The sequence below is a fragment of the Thamnophis sirtalis genome, unplaced genomic scaffold (assembly GCF_051295495.1).
Source record: "Thamnophis sirtalis isolate CommonGarterSnake01/CBP01778 unplaced genomic scaffold, rThaSir2_p1.2 scaffold_5, whole genome shotgun sequence".
Lineage (NCBI taxonomy): Eukaryota > Metazoa > Chordata > Lepidosauria > Squamata > Natricidae > Thamnophis > Thamnophis sirtalis.
The window spans coordinates 121,541,295-121,568,435 of NW_028261385.1; the positions used below are offsets into that span (position 1 = coordinate 121,541,295).

The 27,141-nt window shown below is 36.5% G+C and overlaps 1 protein-coding gene across 3 annotated transcripts in view; it reads right to left on the bottom strand.

Moving 5' to 3' along the window:
- The window catches only part of VPS54 (VPS54 subunit of GARP complex), a 40,796-nt gene extending 14,508 nt beyond the window's left edge, over positions 1-26,288 (bottom strand). The window contains exons 1-14 of one of the 3 annotated variants that reach the window (XM_014057024.2): positions 25,973-26,288; positions 23,575-23,684; positions 19,380-19,527; positions 16,448-16,689; positions 15,131-15,209; positions 14,861-14,895; positions 11,105-11,236; positions 10,020-10,405; positions 9,097-9,223; positions 7,560-7,667; positions 6,293-6,348; positions 3,971-4,067; positions 1,345-1,685; positions 185-314 (exon numbers count right to left, since the gene is read on the bottom strand). In XM_014057024.2, the coding sequence (XP_013912499.2) occupies positions 185-314; positions 1,345-1,685; positions 3,971-4,067; positions 6,293-6,348; positions 7,560-7,667; positions 9,097-9,223; positions 10,020-10,405; positions 11,105-11,236; positions 14,861-14,895; positions 15,131-15,209; positions 16,448-16,689; positions 19,380-19,515 (1,869 nt within the window). In that variant the 5' untranslated portion in view covers positions 19,516-19,527; positions 23,575-23,684; positions 25,973-26,288. Of the gene's footprint in view, positions 1-184; positions 315-1,344; positions 1,686-3,970; positions 4,068-6,292; positions 6,349-7,559; positions 7,668-9,096; positions 9,224-10,019; positions 10,406-11,104; positions 11,237-14,860; positions 14,896-15,130; positions 15,210-15,292; positions 15,360-16,447; positions 16,690-19,379; positions 19,542-23,574; positions 23,685-25,972 lie in introns of those variants that run through there. The other 2 variants (XM_014057023.2, XM_014057025.2) reach the window with 2 other exon arrangements.
- Between the last annotated feature and the right edge of the window lie 853 nt (positions 26,289-27,141).

Here is a 27,141-nt window from a genome sequence, read left to right on the forward strand (position 1 = left end):
GGTCACTTTTTTCAGGGCCGTTGTAATTTTGAACGGTCACTAAATGAACTGTTGTAAGTTGAGGATTGCCTGTACTTCTATTGCGGAATTATCCCAAAGTGATCTGGTTAAAACTGCAAGAAGGAAAAAAAAACTATTCGAAAATTTCTTCCTGGTTGCATACAGGTACCTGCACCAAACTTACTTTTGCTCTGGCCATAAGAAACTTGACAGAGCGATCATGGCAAATATCAGAGGCACTATAAAGTAGCTCCCGGATGTTATTTGCTAATCTGCCCAGTTCCAGTTCTGATAATTTTATATCTTCACCAATCCTGAAAGTAATAAGAAGAAGTTGTTTACAAAAATATGTGATATAATCCAGTGGCTACTATTTTGTTTAGAAAAGAAAATGGAACCACCTACTGCTGCATATATGCTGATTACACTGTGTTTTGAGATCAAGATCTTTGAACTAGAGAGAAATTTAATGATACATTTCTACTCACTGAAATGTTTAATTTGGATTTGCATTTATTTTACTATAACCAGAACTAAGAACTTGTTATAGTAGAGAAAAACAGTATAATAGAAGAAGTATTATCTCTAGAAGTGTTTACCACATCAGTTCTCCAAAAGCAACAAAAATAATTCAGTGCAACAATTTATTACATAACATGACAGGGATAATCAGTTTTAGAGTAAATGCTTATACTGTAGTTATTCTCAAGCAAAGATCATTTCATTAGCATATTATTGGCACCAATGAAGATGGAATAGAAAGGGATCACCCTTTCTAGAAATCTCATAGAAAGACTGGAGAATGGGCATGGAATAAATATATCAGAGCAAAGCTTCTCAACAGGTCAAAACACATAAACAGATAAAAATATCAGTAAGACTCTTCCATTGCAATTAAAACATGTGGAAGCAATATTTGTTCTTCTTTCATCCACAGACAACAAACCAACAGAAGCATAGCTGGAAGCAAAAGTCACACAGAATTCTAAGTTTTTCATGCACCAACAGGATGGGCAAGCTGTTCGTTTTAGACAATTCTATACCACATTTGAAAATAATACTGGAAAATGTGACAATTTGCTATTATTTTATGCAGAGTTACCAAGTTAAAAACTTAAAATTTTCTGAAAGAAACAATTGGTGTTAAAAAACAGGGCTAGGAATTCTAGTTTCTTTCTTCAGAGAATGCTTAAAATAGAGTCAAACCTCATATCTGAGTTTCGGAAATTATGTTTGCTAAGTTCAATTTTTTAGAACTTTTATGAATGTTCACATTTGTATAGCTGGAACTAATCATGCCTGCCATTTGGATCAGGTTCTAAGTTAAAGATTTTTGCTACATACATGATCTCAATTCCACCTAGTGTTACACTGGACGAAGTCTGCTCCTTGCTAGATGAGGAATCAGTGGTACATTCAGCTTCAGACACAGAATCGCTACTGCTGGGCTGACTGTCTGGGTAAAGGTTTCTCTGGGAGACAGAATCAGCTACTGTGGATGGAAGGTCTCCTTCACTGAAGGCATCACTTATGAACATGCCTTCATGAGTCAGATAGGCCACTTCTGTGTCTATGGAACTCTTCTTTGCAGAATTGGTCTGCACAGAAATATCACCCACTTCCTTGCTCCTTTGGTTCTTGTCAAGAACCAAGAGAACCATGCGTCTGATGACGTTTAGTGTTCCCTAAAGAAAATATAGTATCCGTTAAAATGCTGTATTCCTTGAAAAATACATCCTTTAGCAAAATATGCCAGCTTGATAACACATTAAATTCTTCTCAAACAATAAAATCATTAAAAGTATTCAAAATTCACAATTATCTAACATATATTCTGTCTGAAAAGTTACTTAATGCAACATTTGTCGTTTTATAAATATGAACTGCAATAAAAAAAAACAAGTGTCAGAATTTTGGCAAATAACAATAGTTTCTTACCCCACCCCCAATGGTCTTAAAAATTTCAACTGGACTCCAGTGTCTTAAATCTTTTAAATCTGAATGAGAGATCAAGGAAGTTTTTCTGTGTAAATCTGAGCAAAAAGAGAAATGCCTCCTCATAACTCCAATTACACAAATATTTCTTCTCATGCTGCTGTTTATACACTTTTATACTCAACATCGGATAAAATGTTGGTGTAAGTGCTGGAACGTATGTCTATCTTTTCTTTTCTAACCATGTTTCTATGTCATAAAAATAGTTTTCCCCTGCCAGTTGTATCTGACTCTAGAGGGTGGTGCTCATCTCCTATTTACAGCTGAAGAACCAGCATTGTCCAAAGACACTTCTGTGATCATGTGGCCAGCATGCCTATATATCTATTTATCCCCCCTTCCCTTGTCTATTGTAAGCTGCCCCGAGTCCTTCGGGAGTGGGGGGCATACAAGACAACTAAACTAAACTAAACTAAACTGAAGATGCATGGAATGCCTTCTCATCAAAGTGGTACCTATTTATCTACTTGCATTTATGTGCTTTCAGACTGATAGGTTGGCAGAAGCTGGGGCAAGTAATGGAAGCTCACTTTGTCATGCAGTATTTAGATCTCAAACTACCAACCTTCTGGTCAACAAGTCCAGTGTTTTAATTGCTTGGCCACTGAACCCCTTAGGTGGAGGTAAATTGGGAATGTTATCATTAAGAATGGTAAATGTATTTTTTTACTAAACTCCCCAAGTGAGAGAACAAATAATAATAATTCCCAACAATATTTAATCTAAGAAATCAGATTCCTAGCAAAACAGGATTATTTTTTCTGCTGCTTGTTCTTAGGACTGGATATTAACAACATGCATCTTTTTCTTATCATTTCATTTCATCTATTTTATGTGAAATGGGCAAATTAGTTTTACTTTAAAACGTGAGCTTGTTAACTGATATTAAAGGAAGGCTTTCTTAATTTAGACAGGATGGAAAATGCTGATTCATACAAACGAGAAACAAAGTACCAAATAGGAAGTGATTAGGAATAACATTCAACCCTCATGCTCATTCCATTCATAAAACCTGGAATTTTCTTGCAAAAAGATCATGTTAATCATAAAGGCAAATACTGCCTGTAGATATTTAATTCCAGGGATGTTCTAATTTGCAGGTTAAATTAAGCTCTATGGTTAAACTTGTCGGTTTTTTACATACCAAAATCTTAGACATGTTTTGTTTCTCCTCTAATTGTGGATTAAAATGTATGCTTCAACCTGAGCAAATAGTATTTAACCATTGTTTCTTGAAATAAATTAATTTCATTTCAGTTTTAAAGTTGACTTGTTATTATAGGCCAAATTAAACAAAAAATACAGTTTCTAATTTCTAGGTAAGTCATTGAAGGAAAGGAGAGTAAAATTCAGGCTCTCTTAGACTTGCTATAGACCAGAGTCATAATTAACTATTAAACAGCAAAAATATGGGGAGAACTAAATGTAAAAATCCCAGATTACTATATAGAAGTGGCCCATGTTATCTGCAGTTCTAATATCAATTGTTTTATGGATCTATGCTTAGTAAATTAGACCATATTTTGTGATCCGTAGGAAAGGGTTTCTTGCATTTGTGGGTTTTGGTAAATGATTATTTTTGAAAGAGGACATTTGCAGCATATTGTGTGTATTTTAATCATGCACAAAATTGGTGGGTTTTATGTATGTGTAAAATATATATTTTCAAAGTATCAAGTCTGGAATGGCATCCCTCCAAATAACCATAGGCACCTATATTTGAACTTTCACCCCCCCCCCCCATGTACTTAGAATTTTATTATCTTAAAGAAGTATTGCTGACAACCAATTTCCCAATACTTCCTTAATTTGCAACTGTACAACCTTGTTTGATCAATGATAGCAGACAAAATTCCAGTATTCTATTATAAACTACATTATATTATAGAACTAGAAATGTTTTATGCAAGATAAATTGTATTATGTATTATGCAAGATAAATTGTAAAATATTTATTGAAAATACAGTACCTTACCTTAATTCTCTTGAGAAAGACAATGAAATTAGAAAAAATACTTTTCAGAAGCTCAAACCACTGCGGAAAATTTAACATTCTCATTTGATCTGCAAGTCTATAAACAATAACAAAATACTATTATTTAAACTTTAATTTAGCTCTCCAGTTTACAATGGAAACAATAAGGTCATTACAATGTTGTTTTGATGATGAATAAAACTGCATCTTCTTCTTCGTTCACACAATAGTTGACTAATCTAACTGGAGTTATAGCACATTTGACAACATATCCGTCTAAAGCAGTGGTAGCCAACCTTTACAGTTTGGCAGTCCAGAATGGCACTAGGGAAGGTGCCAGTGGCAAGTGCACACATGTGCATACAGCTCCATTTGTGTGAGCAGCAGGCGTGCATGCCCTCCACTCGCACAAATGGAGCTTCGTGCATGAGCAAAGACTTGTGCTCTCCTGCGAGGCTCCACTCGCCTGAGCAGCTGGCACTTGCACTTATGTGAAATTCCACTTGCACATGCACAAGGCACTTGTGCTGGTGCATGAAGCTCCACTCGCTCAAGCAGAGAATGCTCACGCTCATGTGCAAAGCTTTGTTCATGCAAATGGAGCTTCATGCACAAACAGTGTTCTTGCGCTCCACTCTTGAGAGCGGCAGGTGGACGGGTGGTAGGCACTTGTGCTCACGTGTGAAGCTCCACTTGCACAAGTGCAGAGCATTTGTGCTCATGCACAAAGTTCCACTCATGCAATTGGAAGGTGCTTGGGCTCATATGCAAAGCTCTATTTATGCAAATGGAGCTTCATGAATGAACTAAGCGTATTTATGCTCACGTGCAAAGCTCACTTGTGCAATTGGAGGACGCTCATGAAAAAGCTTCATTCGTGCAAATGGAGCTTTGCACATGAGTGCAAGTACCCTTGGATCGTGTGCTTGCCCATCTCTTCCACAGCCTGGTTTCAAATCGTGGCCCGACAAAACCGAGCTCATCAAAATAGCGGCGAGAAAACCGCATCGCTAAAGCCGCGACGTCATCACCGCGACGACAACAGCGCAGCGACAGAAGGCCGCTTTAAAACAGTGCGGCAGCAGAAAGCCGATTTAAATTAAGGTAAGGGTTAGGATTAGGTTTAGAGGTTTGGTTTAGGGGTTTGGTTTAGGATTAGTTTAGGGTTAGGTTTAGGGTTAGGGTGCTGAGTGCTTCGGAAGACGCGGATTTGCCCTTCGCGGTTATGTCGTCGCTCTAGGGTCGCCTTTTCCTTAGCACTGCGGACGGCGCAGATTTGTCCTCCGCACTTATGTCGGCGCGGATAAGGGCTTCGTGGTTTTGTCGGTGAACCGTTTCAAATAGACTGCAACACAGTAGTGGCCTGTGGCCTAGAGGTTGGGGACCCAGACTTAAAGCATCATGTAGCACTTATGTACTTTCTAAGCTCAAACCCTATTTTTCCTAGAATTGAGAAGTTAAAAAATCTCCTTAAGGAGATGTTAACAGTTCTGGCACATATATTCATACACTTAAATGTCTCTTTCTCACAGCACTTTCCTATAATCAATATTTTTGCTGATAAAACCCAAGCCTACTTTGCTTGTGATTTGTGCCAGATATTCTAAAACTCAGAATGCCCATTTTTCTTTGTTGATTAGTTTATTATTCTGCATGAAAATGGCCAGTTGCTCCTTTTATTATTCTAATCTATAGTTTAATATTATTTCTGAACAAAGTATTTAATTCACTTGACAGAATGATGCAAAACTACACTATATATGTATGTGGAGCCAAGGTGGCGCAGTGGTTAAATGCAGCACTGCAGGCTACTGCTAGATCAGCAGGTCAGCGGTTCAAATCTCACCGGCTCAGGGTTGACTCAGCCTTCCATCCTTCCGAGGTGGGTAAAATGAGGACCCAGATTGTTGGGGGCAATATGCTGACTCTCTGTAAACCGCTTAGAGAGGCCTGAAAGGCCTATGAAGCGGTATATAAGTCCACTGCTATTGCTATTGCTATTGCTATGTATGTATGTGTGTGTGTATGTATGTATGTATGTGTATGTGTGTGTATATATATATACACACACACATATATGTTGTATTTGTGCTGATAAATAAATAAAGGGAGACTAGTAGAGATCTATTTCAAGCTATTTAGCTCTCATCACCTAGCCATACCCTTACTAGGATTTGAACCTGTGCTGTATTACATATTAAGCAGTTGTGTTAACCACTAAGCCACAAGGTTCTCCTCCTTTATCAGCTATATATATGCATAAAAGTATAAATTATTCACAGATATAAAAAATATTTTAAAGCAATTTAATTTTATACTTACTTTACAACAATGTCTGTGTCAATTTCTTCTGTTTGCGATACTACGTTAACAATACACTGCATAATACAAAACAAAAGTCTTAGCTTTCCCCACAGATATAATGCTTTCCAACCTTAACCAATTAGAAATATTTATTTGCCTAATGCTAGGCTCAGATAAAATCAAACACAGAAAAAAAGGATTCTGCTTTAATTGTACAAATAAGTAAGATTTACTTGTTTAGTATTATTTTCCTCCTTCTAATTATTGTGAGGTTGAAGGCACAAATCTAGGTTCCTGACAATGTTAACTCAGTCCTGCTTCTGGTTTCTCAATGCATGTTGTGGTAGTGGTAGCACATCTTAATTGCAAAGGCACCACACAAATCCCAGTCCTCATATGTAAAAATTATGTTGTATTTATTTTTTTAAAAATTAATAGATAAATTTAAATTAATTAAGTTTAAATTAAGCCCAGTTTATGGGTAGGACTGAATGCAAATATTTAAGTAGGGCCAGACTTGATTGGCCCTAGGATGGGATATAATCAGTGAATTCTGGGGCTGATAGACTGGGAAGCCAGAAGAAATCCCAAGAGAAGCCAGTGGCAAACCATTTCAACATTATTGCAAAGGAAGCTACATGGATTAAAGTCACCAGGAGCTTGAATGCAGCTTTATAAGCCTAAATATACAAGAAAGAAAGTTTGTTTTATCAAGCCCTACCATATGAAAAAGTAACTGGATACTCTCACTATCGCACAAGCTACCCACACAAGGGTAAGTCACTACATCATTTCCCCTCAAAATATATTGCACCACTTTGTAATAAAGGCTGGCAAAATATAGAACATGATCATAGTCTTTTACAGCAGGAGCTGAGTGATACTTTGAAACTCGTAATTTTAAAAAGTTGCAATTCCCTACCCTTTCTCTAAACTCTAGCTGCTGCTAAATGCTATTATCAGACATCACTTGTGAGAACCAAGATATACTTTTAAATAAACCTAAAGCAATAGATTATGAAACAGTGTTCCTTGTTTTCTACAACATTTAGTGAGGAATTATAAATCTTCCCAACAGCCCATATTTTAAAATATAATTAGTTTACTTCTCCAAATAGAAATGTGTAGTCTATTCAAAGCAGTGTGACAAATCAACAATACATGGGTTTTTGTAACTCAATTATTAGAAAAGAGAAAGCTATTAAGTTACTTTGAAATATAAAATCGCCTGCAGAATACGTAATTTCAATATATAAGGTAGGTAAAAATATTTTAAACATGTCACCTGCTTTATTATATTCTTTGCTGTGATAATAATTTCATCTCCATATATTTCAAAAAAATTCAGCTTTCTTTGCTTTAGAAGACCAAATACTAATGATATAAGTCTTTCCTAGGTAAAAGAGGAAAAAAAACAAGACACTATAAAAAATTAAAACTTACTACCCTAAAACACTAAATAGTAAATTCAATGGAAACAACCCTGTAATATGGATTTAGGATTTAGGTGCAGAAGTTACAAGATCCTGATGTGAATTTATACAGTGCATAAAATATTCAGACCCCCTTCACTTTTGTCTAATTTGTTATGCTCCAGTTCCTTTGACCTTGTGGCTTTTGGTCTGCTACATTATGTATTGTCAGCTGTGAGGCCTTCTATAGAAAAGTATGTGCCTTTTGAAATCTTGTCCAATCAATTTAATTTACCACAGGTCGACTCCAATCAAGGTGTAGAAACATGTCAGCAACAATCAAGAGAAATGAGAGGCACCTGAGCTAAATTTAATCATTGTTGCAAAAGGTTTGAATACTTATGCCAATGTGATATTTCAGGTTTTTCTTTTTAATAAATGTACAAATTCTAAAATTCTGTGTTCAGTTTGTCACTATGGGGTACTGAGTGTAGATTAATGAGGGGAAAAAAGAATGTCAACAACTGCAGAATCAGGCTACAGCATAACAAAATTGACAAAAATGAAGGGGTTTGAATACTTTCTGTACAAATTCTAAAATTCTGTGTTCAGTTTGTCACTATGGGGTACTGAGTGTAGATTAATGAGGAAAAAAAAGAATGTCAACAACTGCAGAATCAGGCTACAGCATAACAAAATTGACAAAAATGAAGGGGTTTGAATACTTTCTGAATGCACTGTAATTGTGTATATACTGGAGAAAGTTAAAACACAGTTACCATGACTGTGAACCCAAGCCAAAGAAAGGACAAACATATATTTTGATGTAACGAAGAAAATATATTTGGAGATTATAAAAGTTTTTCATTTCTAGATTAAGGTGCTACTACCCAATATATCTAATTAGCAGAAAATGAATTATTCTATTATAACAGCAATCCACATATGAAATAAATAAATGAAAAGCTTCTTCTTGATTCTATCTTTGTCTTAATATTTATACAAATTATATTATCTATCTATATCTATTTCTATCTCTCTATAAATAAAATGTTAGATTTATAAGTTATATCATAGTAAAACTTCCTCACTGGAGAATATCAGTAAGTGCAGAGCAGGACAGAATATGGAATTCATGCATCTTTCATACAATGCTTTTTCTGATGTAGCCCAGAAGAGCATTAGCTCAACAGCAGGCTCATGTTCAACTTGACCATGTTCATGTCCTTCCCAAATGTAATACAGAAAAGATGTACAAATGCAAATTGGGATCAGAATTATTGGATATAATTCAAGTTATACTGTGTGGATTACTTTAATGAAAGGAAAAAATAAATAGCATTTCTGACTATGGATTTCAGATTGTGTCCTGAAGGTAATTGTAAATTTATTCAATATTAAACATTGTACCTCTTCTAGAATTTGACATTCTTCCTCCAAAGTTCGACTTAAATCATTGTGACAATAAGAAGAGAACTCTGCAATCATCATTTTATCTATCAGTTTTTCTAATTCACAAAGCTGTGATCCAAGATGCCTGTTTAGGATTTTTTTAAAAATCAAGAAAAATACTTTAGGAGAAATAAAGTTAATATTGAGAAACATGGGGGTATATTACTATTATATTAATAATTTCTGTTCAGAGTATATTACAGTTCCACTTAAGCAAAGACATTATACTTTGACATTAACTGAAAAAAAAAATTTCAAAGTGAGAATAAACTGATAAGAAATGGATTGCTTCCATTGTCTTGTTTACAAGTTCCTGAAAGTATCTGAATAACTACTGTTCTAATCATGAAGGCAGTCTGTTCTATCAATATTCTTTTATTTTATGAAACATTCACTTTTTATTTTATTTATTTATTTGGTAAATTTATATAGCTGCTCATCTCATATGTGTGACTCTGAGCAGCATATAAAGTTAAAAACACAAAACAATACAACAAAATAACCGAAAACATAGTAACAAAATAATTTAAAAGCATTAAAACAAAAGAACCCTTAAAACTCATTTAAAACTCATCTTTTAAAAATATTTCTTATGAATCCACCCACCCACCCTTTTTGGCTTCTGCAGCATTGAAAAGTGTAAGCCACTGCTCTGCATGTGGCACATTCACAACTGAATGTTAAATAAGTTTTATCTGATTGTCATATGCTGCCCAGAGTCACTGCCCAAGTGAGATGGATGGCTATATAAATTTGATAAATAAATTTACCTCTACCTTCAAAAACAGTTAAATGATAAAGTATAAAAATGACATAGCTATCTACATACAAAATAAGTTATATGATTATGAATATCTAATGAAATCTCAAACATTACCTACCGGAAACTGTGTATCCCCTGAAGTTCCTGTTGTAGCACTTCCTGTGTGGTTGCAATTAAGTCTAATGCTCCAACAAATTCAGAAGTGGACAACAATAACTGCACTGTAGGTTGCGTTTGGTGTACAGTTGCCATCAACTTCAGCTTATTATAAGCTTTTATACAGTTATTTCTACTCAGTGATAAACTTAATACTTTAAGAGATCCTTCACACATGACTTTGTCTATTTGGCCTATCTTATCTCGAAGCATTTTTACAGCCTGGGAAGTTTTCTTGAGGTAGTCTTGCAGTTCATGCTGAGAGGCCATTGCATGAAAAAAAGCTTCTGATCGGAGAGAGATCTGATGAGCAATATTTACTTCCACAATATCCAGATAGTGACTAAGCTTAAGAAATAAAAAGAAATCATGTTGGATTTGATCTATCTACAAAAGTCATTACTAAAATGCCAGCAAATTCATACAGTGTGCTTCATTCATGAAATTGCATTCTAAAATACTCCATACAAGTATTTTTCTTTTTTAAAAAAAATTATGACCTATTAAACAGATCCCTTATTTAGTATTAAAGTTTAGCAAAAACAAGTATATGGCCAAAACCAAAAAGTTTCCAGTATAAAACTGAGAAAAGTTCAGTCATTCTGAATTTATGCCATTCTTCAGAGAAAATTTTTATTCTTCCCTTTTTGGAAGTCTCTGTGATTTAGTTGAAGTTACTCTGTGAATGTCCCAGAGAGATGCATTTTCCCCAAATTTTCTGACCCACAAATCTTGTGTCCCTCTAATCTAATTTAAAGGCTGGGAAAATGCTAGAACAATGTAGAAACTGGCAGAGTGTTAGTTAATTGCAAGCACTCAAACCTGTCTATTTCTGACTGACCTCTTCCAAAACATATTTAGAATTTGTATAGGAAGTTTTTCTTGAGGCCTGCTATTAGAATGAAGGCTATCTGGAAAATGAGATGGCCAAACATGGTATCTATATCTTACTCTTCATTTGTTTTTAAAGAAAATAAAACATGGCATTTCAAGAAAATACTTCAATTATTTTTAATCACTGTAGTGAAAAATATGCATATTGTTTACCTTTTCTTGCAGTAGCTTGGAGGAAGCTGCATCACGGTTTCCTTTCCCAGAAGCAGTATTAAAATGAGACCAAGGTAATACTGCATTAAATGTTAAGGGATCATCCAAGGCAAAATCTGGTTTCATAAAAATCTGGGGAGAAAACCTACATCTCACATAAATATAATTGATGAGATTCCCTGCATACTATAATTTGAACATTATATTTATATTATTTACTTATCAGTTTTCTTCAGGAGTATCACAGTTCATGCTGGGCATAAAATATTTAGACTTTAGAATTCCGGTTTTGACATCGCCACGAGACAGATACAGAGAAAGGTCTCTTTGACCCCTGCACTGACTTCTCTCGTTTGTGGGCTCTAAGAGGTAACTAAGCCGCTTTGTAGGAGCGGTGAAGCAAAGAGGGGCACTCTGAGAGGTCAAGGAGAGTCACAGCTCTCCTGTCAGACCCGGGGTTTACTTTTCTTCTCAGCCACTGTAGGGATGAAGAGGCAGCTTAAAGATGGCCACCACAAAATGGGGACAGCCAATGACTATCTAAGACTGGTGCTCCAGAAAAGAAGGTGAATAGTGAGTGGAACTGGAGGAGAGGATTTTTTCTACCTTAAATTTAACCCCAAGGAGCAATTTAGAATTATCTGCTCAGAATCAGCTGCTAAAGCGGCAGCTAGGCACTTGGAGAAACCACCAGACTACCAGATCCGAAATTAAGGGTGCCGGAGTGGAAATAATAAACTCTGAAACTTTGAAATATACAGAAAATTGAACCCTTAAGCTGGGAAGTTGTGGTACTGGGAAGTCATTTTAAATGCTGGAATTATTTCTTTGGAAAACTTATGTTTTTTATAATTCTGTTATAATTAAACTGGTTATATTGAAATCTAAGCTGAGAGTGCCACCTACTGATGAAAGAGAAAACTACAAGTCAGAAAAGTCCATATTACAAGTCTGGGAATATCTAAATGAAGTTGTGTGAAAATCTTTATTTAAAACTCTTTGAAAACTTTAAAAACTCTTTTTACTTGTCTTTCCATTGATGTTTTTCTTTTTCCTTCCTTCTGCTGCTGGGCACAGGATACTTCTTTTCATTTTGCTCTTTTTGATTTACAATATTTAATGTCTGAGTATTTTGCCACCAGATATAACTTTGACAGCTGTCCTTTTAAAGCAGTTTTTAAAAACATGCATATTTTGCATATCTACCAAATTGCAAATATGATTCAAAAATGAATTAGCATATTATAAACTATTGTTGCAAATTTCTTATCAGAAAATCAGGATAGTCGAGGGGAAATGAAACCCTGTTATTGAGCAAAGCAGTGCATTTACCAATGCTAACTTGCTGCACATGAGTAATTAACATTAATATTTCTTCTTTGAGAAAAATGCATGTAGCTTATAGAGCAAGCAGTATAACTTTTGTTGCTGATCACTACCTGCTTTCCTCTTTTCAAATATAAAGATGACAAATAGGGTAAGTCTTAACTATTCTACAGGTAGTCCTTGACTTAGAACCATTTGTTTAGTGAATGGTTGAAGTTACGACACTAAAAAAAGGTGATTTATGACCATTTTTCATACTTACGACAGTTGTGGCAGCTCTATAGTCATGTGATTAAAATTCAGACACTTAGCATCTGGTTCATATTTATGATGGGTGCAATGTCCTGGAGTTATGTGATCACCTTTTGCAACCTTCTGACAAGCAAAGTTAGTGGAGAACCCAGAGTCACTTAATAACCAGGTTATTACTACAGTTAACACTGCAGGTTAACAATTGCAGTGATTCACTTAACAATGGTGACAAGAAAAGTCATTAACATGGGGCAAAACTCACTTAATAACTGTCTCACTTAGCAACAGAAATTTGGGGCTCAATTATGGTTGTAAGTTGAGGACTATCTATACTAAACTTGGGAGTCCATAGTCAAAATATCTTATGCATGGTGTAACAAATACAGCTGTACTTGTAATTGCAAATATGGCTGCATGGACCAAAGATTTATTATAGCTTTCCAATACTGACAATTTTATTTCCAATGCATTTCCTAAAAATCACTGTGTTTTTTTTCATAGACACCACACACAAGAGTTACATTCTCTGCTGGTGGGTGAGCAACCAGCAGAGATGGCCCTTTAAAATAGAGAGGGGTGAAATACTCAACTACAAGCTCAGTGAACTTGATAAAGGTGAGAAAGAAAAAAAGATGACCAGCAGTGAGGCAGATAGACTCATTTACAGGGTGATGGGTGCACTGTTGAGAGACTTGAAATAACAGGTCAGGATAGATGGTCATGGAGAAAATTTATCTTTGTGATCACTAATCAAAAACCACTTGATAGCACATCATCCTTATCTTGTTACCCTTAATATTTGTATTAATCTTATCCTATAAATAATATTTCTTTTCAATGCACGTATAGACACCAAATAATATCCTCAGTCAGCAACTCAGGGTGGCCCACAAAATTACATTACATTTACCCGGAAAAAAGGGTAAAATATTACCTAAATAGGGAAACAAACATACATCATGAACTAATCCACGTAGTTCATTACAGGTGGACATCCTATCTAGAGAATGGATATGATGACAGGAATCAATACAAAATGGCATTGCTTGAGATATGGGTCATGATGCAAAAAAAGGTTGAATTCAGATTCATACCCAGTTATCTCAATCCAACTCCAAAATAGTAACTACTACACTTTTCTAAGCATGTCACGCTAATTGTTCTAAGTTTGCTCTTATTGTTTTGCACATTTTTAAAATAAACATTTTCTTGAAATTTGCAATAAATAAAGGTTAAAATACACAATATTGTTAAAATTTTGATGTAAATTTGTTGTAAACTCAATCAGGAAATTTTTTACATTTTAACGCCACAGCTTATGACCAAACAATGAAAGAAGGGAAAAGAAGACAAGTCTGGAATTTCTTTTGCCATATTCTAAATGTTAGTCCAACACAGGTAAATAAACTAAAATCTTATAAAAAAAGAAAAACATGGAGACAGCAGAGAACTGTGCTAAGCTTTCTAAACTGCATACTTCTTTGTATAAAAGTGTATGCCTATTTGTCTTCAGGACAAGACTGCCTGGACAAGTTCCAACATTTTCTGAAATGATTTGCCCTATGAAGACCTAGGGCTGATTGGCCCACATAACTCTTCATGTCTAAGGCAAGACTAGACATTATCATCTTCCAATTCCTAGCCTAGTGCCTTAACTATTACATCCCCCCCGCAAAAAAACCCGAATTATTAAAGAATGTATTACCATACATGCACGGTAAATTATTAGGTCAAATATTGGAATAATGCACTTTTTCTTACTACAGGTAATTTATGACCACAATTGAGCCCAAAATTTCTGTTACTAAGTGAGAAATTTGTTAAGTGAGTTTTGCCCCATTTTATGACTTTTCTTGCCCCATTTGTTAAGTGAAGCCCTGCAGTTGTAAAATTAGTTCCATGGTTGTTAAGTGAATCTGGCTTTCCCATTGACTTTGCTTGTCAGAAGGTTGCAAAAGGAGATCACGTGACTCCAGAACACTGCACCTGGCATAAATGTGATCAGTTTTCAAACATCTGAATGTAAATCATGTGACTGTGGAGATGCTGCAATGGCCGTTAATGTGAAAAATGGCCATAAGTCAGTTTTATCACTGCCATTGTAACTCAAACGGTCATTAAGCAAGCTGTTGTAAGTCAAGGACTACCTGTATTGCCTATGAAATATTTTAATCATACCTTAGGTACTTGTTCCAGATCTGTCCTGGATTTATCTAGGAATAAAATAAAATAAAAATTAATAAATATATTTGAATTATAGGAATCAGGAAATTCTGTTCATTCACTGATTTTGTTACAAAATAATAACAGACAATAATAACAGGATTTATTAATTTTTAGAATGTATTAATTTTTGAAATTTGAAATTTTTAAAATATTATTCCAAGTAAACCCGACATGACAGATATCAATTAAAAACTAGAAGAAAAAATAAAAACAGAACCCTACCATGAGTATGTAACAATGTCCTGCCAAAAGTATCTTTAGGATGACAAATACTCTTACATTTCTCATGAATCTTCTCTTTCTGTAAAAGAAATCAGATAAAGAAAATGTTTGGTTTGAAAAAAGTTGATGAAGAACATTTTTCTAATATGTTAATTTCCTTACCCAAGGAGAAACCTTTGTCAAAAGCTCACTGGCAAAATGGAGCGTAAGTGACATAATAGTATGGTATCTACAGTATAATTAAGAATATTGTATTAATTACAATAAAACAATTTTAAAATTCTCTAGATACTACTCATTCTAATTTTATCATTTACAAAGCTGTAGAGCCAATTCATTCAATGAATTATGTGCAATTCAATCTGGCTTGGTTATCTGGGAGAAATTTGATTCTGTTGGTCCTAAGGTACGTGGCAGGGTGCTTGTGACTGTTAGGTTTGCCATCACTGTTTTAGATACATGTCCCTCTAGTTAGCTAAGGCCTACCTAAAGGCAATGTGTTTGGCACTGGAAAATTCCTCTTTGAGAAAAGGGGTGGTTCTACTGGTTCCTAAGGAAGCAATGGTCACTTCTTCCTCAAGTGGTCATTGCTTGACCCAACTATTTTGAACAATTTCTTCCAGTATCTAACCTTCTCATTTTGGAGAAGATTGTAGAGAAGGTGGTAGAACAGCAACTCTAGTGAACTTTGGAATATTATCCGGATCCCTTTCAATCAGGATTCAGACTTGGGAATGGGACTAAGATCACACTTCTAGATGATCTCTGGTGGGAGTAGGATGGAGTTAATGTGTGCATTATTGCTCTTTTTGACCTTTCAGCAGCTTTCAACAGTATTGATCATGGTAATTTTTTTTAAATGCTTGTGAAGTTGGGGTTGGTGACACTGTATCCTGTCCTGTCTTCTGGAGCTGGTTCTGATCAGTGCTGATACAGTGGGAGAGGTCCAGCTTCAATTTAATTCTAGCCAGATTAAGTGGCTCTGGCTTTTAAGATCCTGTGGTTTGGGGGAAGTCCCATCTCCTGCTCTGGATGGGGCTGCACTATCCTAGATGTTGCACAGCTACAATGTGTGCCAGTTGCACCCATTTCTAGAGTGTGTCCGCAGCTATTGATACTTTTGGTATCTATGTATTATATTATAAATTTATTATAATTAGAAGGATTCATCTTTGCAAATTGGTTCCTTCACGGTTCTACATTATTTGGACTAAATAATTTAAAAATACAAGGAAGACCATTTGAAGTTTAGTAATAATTAAATTTAAATAGCAAATATAGATGAGTTTAGCATACATACATGCAATTTATTTTTACCTGAACAACTTCTTGTTGGTATGTTACAAAATGTTCCTTGTTGATTTGTGGGAGGTAGAGTGAAGGCACGATTTCAATGTCCACAAAATCCTGTCCCCATGTTTTTGTAAAGAAATCAGATTCCCTTTTTGTTAATCGAGGATCATTTAGTGCTGCTGGGAGATTTACTTTGGAATGATAAATAGTCCATCGATGTTGATCAACAACTAATGATGGGCTGTCACATAAGCTACTAGGATTACCTGCAAGACAAAAATATATATCTAATCATGGAATACGATCTAGCAAAACAATATTCTGCATACGTTTATAATTAATCTGAAGGCTGATTGCATAGTTAAATCATACAAACCAGTATTTAAAGAATTATTGTAGAGCAAGATAATGTATTAACTGGATTTATAGGTATCTGAATTTAGTTCACTACATTCTGGAAACAAGAAGAGTAAGCAGATTCTTCTTGGTTTTATGAATGCTATTAGTATTCATAGAAGAATAGAAATCGTGAACACTTCAATACTCTCCATGATGCAGCAAATAAGTTTGTATCCAGAAGGTAACCTGAGAGATCATTAAAAATATACTTTGAGAATCCTAAGAATAGAAAACTGCACCTATTAAACAGCAAAGTCATTATAGTTTGTTGATTTCCCATACCAAATGGTAGTAGAGTTCATTGGCAGCAGTGATGTGCGGTGAGGGATACCGTTGGTGAGGCAAGAGCGCGGCAGCGGCGAGAAGCAACGTCCCCGCTGCTGTGTCCGACAGGCGTCTCTCATTTATGATGGACATAAACGCGAGATGCCTGTCGGACACAGCGGCGGGGGTGTTGCTTCTCGCCGCTGCCGCGCTCTGCTGCCTCGCCCCCCGCCTCCTCCGTCCCCGCTGACATTCTTGGGAGCAGGTCAGGTGGCTGGCTGGCTGGGAGGAGAAGAGCGGTGAGTCTTTGTGCCGGCTGGCCGGCCGGCCAAGCAGGGAGCAGGTCGGGTGGGGGTGAGTGGCTGGCTGGCTGGGAGAAGAGCGGTGAGTCCCTCCCAAGCCAGCCACAAGGGCTCACCGCTCTTCTCCTCCTCCTCCTCCTCGTCCTCCCCGCTCGGTGCTGCAGAAGAAATGGCGGCTGGTGAAAGAAAATCCTCTCCAGAATCACCCTTGCACTTGCGCAGTCGCTCAAGTGCAAGACATGATTCGCTGCTCCCAGATCAGGAGGCGGGAGAATCAGTGCCTCTTTTGCATATTAAATCTTTTGCTTTTTAACTCCGCCTTAACTTTTAAAAGGCGAAAAATTCCTTAAGCAAAAGAGGCCCCGAGTTCTCTGGCCTCCTCCTAGTTAACACTGAGAGCAGACACCAAGCCACTGTGACTTGAAATCTGGTAGCAACTATCCTGGCTTTAATTCATTAAAAAAATTTTTTTAAAACTCTTTCCTTTCTCTCAGGAGACTGGGGAGGCTCTGCCTCCCTTGCCTCTAGTGACTGCATGTCCCTGATTGGCAGAGAAGAAGGAAATACTTGTGTCCCATCCATTACGCAAATAGCACAGAATTGAGTTGAACCTATTCCTGCAAAAACCTTGTTTAAATAATAGCACAAAAACATTATGTTCATTAATTTCTAAGTCCTGATTTACTGGCTCAATTGCAAGTTGTATTTCTGCCAATACTTTGGAAACTTATTTTTCTAATAACATTATTGTTTTTAAGAATTTGGGACTAAAGCCAAAAAGTAAGGAATAAAAAAGTAAGATTTAGAAAGGTCAGGTTTTTATTAATTTACTCTTTCAAATATTCTTTATTAAGTTACTCATGAAATAACAGAGTATTTTGGAAATGGCCTATATTTTGTCATATATATTTGAAAACTGCCCCCATTTTATTTCAATAGTTAAGGATTAGCAAATGATTGTTTCTTCTACTGGTAAAAACTGCTGTTGTTAATTACCACCTCAACCAGGCCAAATTATATGTAGATAGGACAGCGATTTGTCTACTTTCTTGCCAATAAAAATGACTGGTAGGATTGTACACATTCTCAGATTGTTTAATTCATATTTAAACTACTTGTGACCTACTTGTCTTTCAATTTTCATTTTTTTCAAACTGGCTGAACCTAGAATATTCTTAGTATTATATACAAGTGATATACCATTATGTCAATAAAGCAGTTATATTTACATATTGAGTAAATTATTGTGAAATACTAAGCAAGCCATACACTTTCAATATTTCACTATTATTTGCATTATTCCAGTTCTTGAGTAAGTTGGAAACTTCTGTCATTTAATCTATATCAAGTAGGTATAATTTATTTTATAAAAAGAAGAAAAAATATTCTCATCATTCACCAGATATTGAATACAATACACTGACTTGTCCAATCTGGATTTGAATTTTAACCTTCGAGTTAGTGTATTCTGTACTTTAGTAATTTCTCTTGCTATGCCAGATATCCTATCTCAGCTTGTAAAAAAGGATCCATTTCGGCTGAATGCAGAACTTGGTACCAAGCATTCGATTTGGAGTATTATGTATTCTAATATTTCTTTTCAGGTTATTTGTAAATTCTCCAAAAGAATTGACATTTATTATCAAAAGCCTTTCATAATGAATAACTTGTATTAAGTCTCTCTGTAAACTCCATTCCACTCAGAGCTGTCAGGCAAAATCTATTCTTGAATGTTAATTTACAACATTTTAGTAGCATTGCTCTGAAAACTTACTTTTCAACACCTCTTTCTCTGATTTTTAATTTTATCACTGATCATTAACTGACTGTTCTCTAATATCCATTATTAAGAATATATTTTGATCTCTCTCTCTCTCTCTCATATGCTAATCCTTAAGATACTACCACTCGATTTGATACATGAAAAAGTAATCCAACTATCCCTTTGAAAGACAAACAAAGGAACTAACAAACAAAACATATCTTTTTACCTGTGGGTTCCTTGGGGCATACATCTGGTAATGTGCGTACTGGTTGAAAACACTTGGAAGAATCCATTTCCTTTTTAAAGAAAGCATCGTTGTTCTTTGACTGAGGCACTGGTGAAGACCGGTGGCTTGAGGCCATTGCATAAAATCACTACTGGATAAATACTGGATTAAAATATATGTATATTTATTTAGACATGTCCAAACATCATAGGAGAATAATGAAATATATAGCTGTTGTAAGTGGAAAACATTTACAGCAAGAGTAACTAAAAATAATTCTGTTACCAATGACTACATGAAATGTTACATTATTTTATCAATACCTCACACAAAATTAAACTAAATATTAAATAATAAATTATTACTTCAACCAAGGTGCTAAAGGATATATACAGGTAGTCCTTGACTTACATCCATTTATTTAGATACTGAAAAAGGCGACATTACCATTTTTCACACTTATGACCATCGCAATAACCCCATCGTCATGTGATCAAAATTTGGACATTTGACAACTGGCATGAAATTATGACAATTGCAGTTTCCTGAGGTCATGTGATCCCCTTTTGCAATTTGCAAGTCAATAGGAAAGCCAGGTTCACTTAACTTACTAATTGAACGATGATTCACTTACTACCTGTGGCAAGAAAGGTCATAAAATGGGGCAAAACTCACTTAACAAATATCTCACTTAACAACAGAAATTTTGGGCTCAATTGTGGTCGTAAATCTAGGACTACCTGTACACTGCAGTGCTTTATAAGTGGCTGTAGGACACGGAGAAAAGGAATGACAAAATAGCTTGGATGGATTCATCTTATAGTGTGTGGTAATACACATTTCCTAATTCCCAATAATATCTTTTTCTCCAAGTTACTTGAAAGTTATCTTCAAACTCTAGCCTCAGTCCTATTTTTTTAAAATGAACTTTGTCTCCTGTACCTTTTTGTTTTGCTAATGTAATTTGATCCATCATTTCATACCCTTCCTTATATTATGTTATATTACCTTCTCTTGCATTTTAGATACCTTTCTTTCCCTTCAGTTTGAGGCAGAACAGATCTGAAGGGAAGAGCTCCCACTTGTAACTATTCCTCTTTAGGAAATGTGGAACTTCTCTGAGAAGCTCCTTTAAGAAATCTGAAGATGACCATAAGGCTCACAATCAAAGTGCAGGCTGAATCAACCATTAGCAGCAAAAGTAGTAGAATAAAGAATCAAAGGTTTCCTCACACGTAATATTTTATTCATGACTAATATCTTTCTCCTAAATAGGAATATTTGCAAAATAGGAGTTTTGAAAGAGCTTCTCTCTAATTACCTGAACCTGACCTTGGGTAATTGCTGATTGTGGCCAGACTAATCTCAAAACTGTACTGTCTGTCACATAGTATACATGCTCTGAACTGTGGACTTTCTTTGGACATTGCCCTTGAACAGGTCCTCTGATGAACACTGCCTTTAGTCAGCCTCTAGTTCTGGCCAGCCAGCCAATAATGCAAGCAGATGTGGCTCTGTTTGATGCAAATAGAGCCGAGGTGGCGCAGTGGTTAGGGTGCAGTACTGCAGGCCACTTCAGCTGACTGTTATCTGTGGTTCAGCGGTTCTAATCTCACCGGCTCAAGGTTGACTCAGCCTTCCATCCTTCCGAGGTGGGTGAAATGAGGACCCAGACTGTGGGGGCGATATGCTGACTCTGTAAACCGCTTAGAGAGGGCTGAAAGCCCTATGAAGCGGTATATAAGTCTAACTGCTATTGCTAAATCAAAATACAGAGGGGGGCGGAACAGGTAGAATACAGTCTCAAGAAGGAATACTTGTAAAATAAAATACTTTAACTGCAACTTTTTCATTCTCTTTCTTCATTTTTTTTTTCTTACCAAAGGTCCAACAATAAGGGAGATACAAAATGGAAGAATAAATATAAATCTTTGGACATCATCTTACTGCCTTCAAGAGAAAAGATCCTCTGAAATGAACTGCAAAATGAAGCTACACTAAATTATTTATTGCTAACAGCTATTTGTGTGCAGCCATAATTTAGAATCTTATGGACAATTAACTTCAATAAGCCACTGCATCTGTCAAGATAATGGCTGGTTCACATATTAGAAAAACAATCATCCCCTCCCCCCACAAAAAGAAAGCAAAAATTGATTATGCATAAAAGTATCAGTTATTTAGGAAGTATGTAACAGGATAATATCAGTGTATGTTATGTTTCTCAGATGTCATTAAGTAGTGAGAACCATCTTGATATATCATGCCCTCTGTTACTTATACAATCTAATCATTCGCAATATCTTAGGTCTTTAGACCACAATATTATTTCTGGACAGATATTAAATGTCAAAAAATAAAATCTATCCCGCTATTCTTTCAAAAGCACCCATTTAAAAAAATAAAATTACTTCAAGCGATGCAATATCCACATTTTCTAAAAAATAGGCCTGAAAGCCAGAAAAGCACCAAATCTGTCATGCCAAAAAGGAAAAAAACCTTTGCACGGGTAGTCCTTGATTTATGATCACAACTGAGTGCAACATTTCCGTTGCTAAGCAATACAATTGTTGAAGTGAGTTTTGCCCATTTTACAACATTTCTTGCCAGTTTTAAGCAAGTCTGTAAGACGTTAAGTTAGTAGCATGTTTTACCAATAAGGGAAAATATTTGTAGCTCAGAGTTGAAATGAGGGATCCTTGGTGCTTTCCAACATGTTTTTTTTCCTTGTAGACATTTCATTACCCTAAGTAGGTAATATCATCAGTGCTTGTAAGGTGTGCTGTTTGCTGTCACTTTATATTCTGGTGATTTGCTTGTCTGTGTGGGTGGGGGTGGTCTTAAGACATTCTTTGATTGGGCTGTTTACTGATGACTCTTTCCCCCCATTACCTATGAGATGCACCTCCCAACCTAGTATGTAAAAGACAATGGCAACTAATCCTTTCTTTCTTGATACAAACCTCTTTTTCATTTTGGAAAGATCTAATGTTTTTGCTGCAGTGCATTTTTAATGTTCTTCTGATCTTGCAAAAAGTATAATGCACAATGAAAAATGCTGACAGTGTATATTTGTTTAATTATTTCTAAAGAGTTTTACTTGATCATTTCCCAGATGTATTGCAATTTTGACTGTTGGATAGCCGGCCAGATGCTAATAAATCTGTATCTTTCATTCCTGTCTTTCTTTATCTATATATTCTTGACTACTAATTCCCTGAAGATGTCCACTGCATGTATGCCTCTTTTACAAATGAATATAGGACAACATTAAATTTGCTATATATAGTGTTTCTGCACTTTCTTCTAGTAGTCTAAACCTAAGTCTGTTGAATAAAGACTTGCCATTTCTGCAACTTTATTAATTAATTAACATTAATTGCTGGACCCAACAGTTTTTTTGTGCAAGTTGAGCTGTATGAGCATATGTGCCGGCCCACCGCTTGTATGAGTGAAGCTGCGTGCGCATATGTGTGCCAGCCCATTGCTCACGCTACCTGGTTGCAAATAGGTGACAGCCCGGTAATGGGCGATGGCCCAGAGTTTGGGAACCAGTTTTAGATTATATCTACATATTTGTCATTATGTAATTTGCAAAGCTTAAATTTAAATTAATTTTAAATGATCGGTACTTGCCCTATGGTTCTATGTGATAAAGAAACAATATGACTATTTTCATTTTCAGTTAATCAACCCCTAGGACTGATTTTAAGATATGATTGCATTCTTTTTTTAAAAAAAAATCAATAAGTTTAATTCATTTTAACTATATATTGATTAGGTTCTGAATTTATTTTGTAAAACAAAACGGTTTCTGGGAGTTTAACATAACAATTAAGCTTATGTCACAGTTTTTCTCATGTACGTATATTCTACTTTACTAAAAATGTTACTAAAAAAAGGTAAACTTTAAAAATTTATATCTAACTGTATGCAATACTTTGAAATTTGTAACATTTATGGCTGTTTACTTCCAGAGATGCTCATTTATGATGATAGAGGAAATTACCCTCCAAGCCAAAAGTAAAGATTATGTCAGGAAGTTATTTATACTTGTGTTTGTACATTTTGTTTTAAATATACACACTTTTAGCATCAGCGTGCTATTAATAACTACTGGCTGTGAGAAAATACTGACCACAATCTGCAAGTACTTGACAAATGAAAAGGTATAATAACCACTTAATTTGCATACCTTAACAACAGTATTCCAAGAAGATTCCAGTAAGGCAGACCTCATATCTCTTCCAGTTTCATTTGTTAAAAAATCATGAGACTATAACATTCATGATCATTTTTCAAGTTCTAAACAAAAGAAGCATAGATAGAAAAAAGTATCAAATTATTAATTCAAAATTTAACATTAATTTAAAAAGCAAAATTATGTTAAAGACTGCATATAATATAGTTTCTTGTAACTTGTTAAACTAACTTCTCCCTTTTGATAAGGCAGGATGGTTACTTCAAGGTCTGTGTAATGTATGCAGCTCCATTGTACCTATAGGTATCTCACTGCTTCCAAAAATATAATTGTTTATGGATGCAAGCATTTAATATTTTTTAAAGAATCAAAAGTAATAAGTTTGATACTGCAATTGAAAAGACAGCATTTTACCAAAAACTAGCAGGAACAAATAATATATTTACCATATACAAAAAGTAAAACAAAAAGCAAAGGAGCAAAATAAATCGTAAGTTGAAAACCTGTCTTAAATATTTCCCTTGCAATATTTGACTGTTTTTCAAATAAAGAACCCAAAGTATCTAATAATGAAAAAATCCTGAAAATAAATCATTTTAATTTAAATGATTTCTCCATGGCAGTTTTTATAGTACTTCTCATAAGAGGGATGAAACATGGGCACCTGTCACATAACTTGCATTTAAAGCATAATGCAGGAACATACTATATGTTTAAAGTAAAGGGGAAGGTTCCCCTCACACATATGTGCTAGTTATTCTCAACTCTAGGGGGCAGTACTCATCTCCGTTTCAAAGCTAAAGAGCCACGCTGTCTGAAGACATCTCCGTGGTCATGTGGCTGGCATGACTAAATGCCGAAGGCGCACGGAACACTGTTACCTTCCCACTAAAGGTGGACCCTATTTTTCTACTTGCATTTTTACATGCTTTCAAACTGCTAGATTGGCAGAAGCTGGGACAAGTAACAGGAGCTCACTCCATTATGCAGCACTAGGGATTCTAACTGCCGAACTTTCTGATCGACAAACTCAGCGTCTTAGCCACTGAGCCACCAAGTCCAACTGCATGTTCACATCTAGGGTATTACTAAAGGATGCCGGTTTCCTTTTCAAGACAATCTACATATATTACCGTTCCAATCCCCATGACTTTGACATATATTAGAAAATAAGTCCATTATAAAAGACCTGTGATGCTATTTGACAACTAAGAAAATTTTTGCATGTAATGTCACTCAGTATGGCTTAATTTTGCCACTGATTCAGAAGCAACACTAAAGGTTTATTAAAAAATTAATAAAATTTATGAAAGTCAATGTAACTATCAGCATTTTTTAATGAATTAGTTGTGTATGTAATATAGCTAATTGATTCCCACCTATTTAAGACAATATACAGTAATTATCGGTCTTTCTCTTTCGCATTTCTTTTTCTTCCAACCACACTCCGTACAGTAAAGGACACCCTTTACATTCATGCCAATGTAGAATAGCAATCCATACATACAACTAAGTGGACTATAGGTAAGGTAAATGCTTACGCCCTAAATTGTATTAATTAATTTTGTGAACATACATCTCCTTTAAATATACTGCCAGATTTACACACCAAAGGAAAACATTTTAGAAGAAGAAGATTAAGTAATCCTGAGATAAGTATCTTGAATTAAACAGGGATTCTGAATAGGTAGCCCTAGGTGGCTAAGGGGGTAATGTGAAGTGGAGCCATTTTTACAAGTGTGTTCCCTAGGGAAATTTGTTATATTCTAAAAAGAAACCATTCTCTACAATACTCAAGTGAAAATGCATTACTTTTCCTTTTTGAAAAAAATTAACTGGGCAAAGGGGTCCTCTGATGGGACAAAGAGGATACAGCACAGACTTGACTTTCCCTAGTGTGAAAGTAACTTCTATCTTTTTAGACAGAAGACCCTTATGTGGGATTATCAATTGTTTCCTCGAGATTAAGAAAAAGAGCAAAACAAAATTCCTTTTGCTCCAGTAAAACCATTTACCTGAAATTGGCAGGGCATAGACTTCAATTGAGAGAGGAGGGGAGATAAACGGGGGCAGGTGGGGCTCCTAACCTTCGTGGGATTTAGAAATGGAGACGGAAAAAGATACCTAATGCTTCCCCCCCCACCAACCCATCACCGTTGGGACTTGAAAAGATACTTAATTGAAAAAACTCAAGGAGAGGTGAGAGAGGGCTATTAAATCTGTTTCTTCAAATGACTGGAGGGCTCCGGTAGACTCAGCCTGATACCTGGGAAGGAAAGCCGCCTTCTCCTCTGCAAACCGCACCAAGGAAATGCGGGAAAAGCGGGGAGGGGGGGGAGGCCTGCAATTTACCACCCTCTGCCTGTAAAGGGGGCGTCCGAACCCGGCCTACCTTAGCGAGGTTTTAGCGGCGGCGGAGGGGGTGGGTGGGATCAGCACTGAGAAGTGGCAGCCGCCGGCGCTTTTCGCCCTTCTCGGCCTGGAATTCCCCGGGGGACCGGCGGGGTTTCCGCCCCGCAGCAGCGCAGGGGGGTTGCAGTTGTCGCGGTCGGAGCGGCGAAAAAGGCCGAGGCGGCTACGCGGCCTAGCGCATTCCCGGCGCCTCCAAAGCGACACGTCGCGACCATGGGCGACTCTGGGCCGAGCCACTCGGCCGGCGGCAGCGCAGCGACTTCACCGGCCGCAGGCAAGCGCCGCCTCTCGTCGCAGCCGTGACTGGGAGAAGGAGGAGGAGCCGTGCAGCTCTCCCGTGCCTCCGCCGAGCTCTGGCTGCGGCTCCGCGCCCCTTTCCTTTCTCTCTTTCCCCCCTCTTCAGTGGAAGTTCCGCCGTAGCCTCGGAGGAGGCGAAGGTGGCGGTCAGAGATGGGAAGCTCTTCAAGACCCCAGCCGCGCTGCCTTCCCTGGCTCATCCAAGGCTCCCTGAGCTAGGAATGAGCCCGCCACGGTGTAGCCTAATTTTGTTTGAATTCGCTTGGCGCAGCTACTTCGAGATTTGGCCTGAGGAAATGATGTCCCTCCCTAACCCCCTTAAGTGGAAGAGCCCTGTTTTCTCTCTAGAGAAAGGCTGGCGTCACACACCCTCTTGGAGCTGCCTTAGTCTACTTCAGTTTGCCAGGGAAAATCTTTCTATCCAAATCGCAAGATTTTTCTAACCACCTAGTCTCCCTCTTTGAATTGGGCCTAAAACATATTGGTTTCTATTGGCAATATAATAGCTCAGCAGTTAAAGGAACATGCTTCCTGTGCCCAGCTGTAATGTAACCAGGGGCTGCCCTGGGGTCTAACTATCTTTCAAAGGCAACAGTACAGGTAATCCTCTACTTACAACTATTTGTTTAGTGATCATTTGAAGCACTGAAAGAAGTGACTTATGACCGTTTTTCACACTTATGACCATCCCCATGGTCATGTCATCAAACTTTGAACACTTGAGATATTTACAGTGCATTCAGAAACGTTCAGACCTCCCTTCAGTTTTGTCAATTTTGTTCTGCTGCAACCTGATTCTACAGTTGTTGAAATTCATTTTTTTCTTATTAATCTAACCCTGCTAACTCTGGG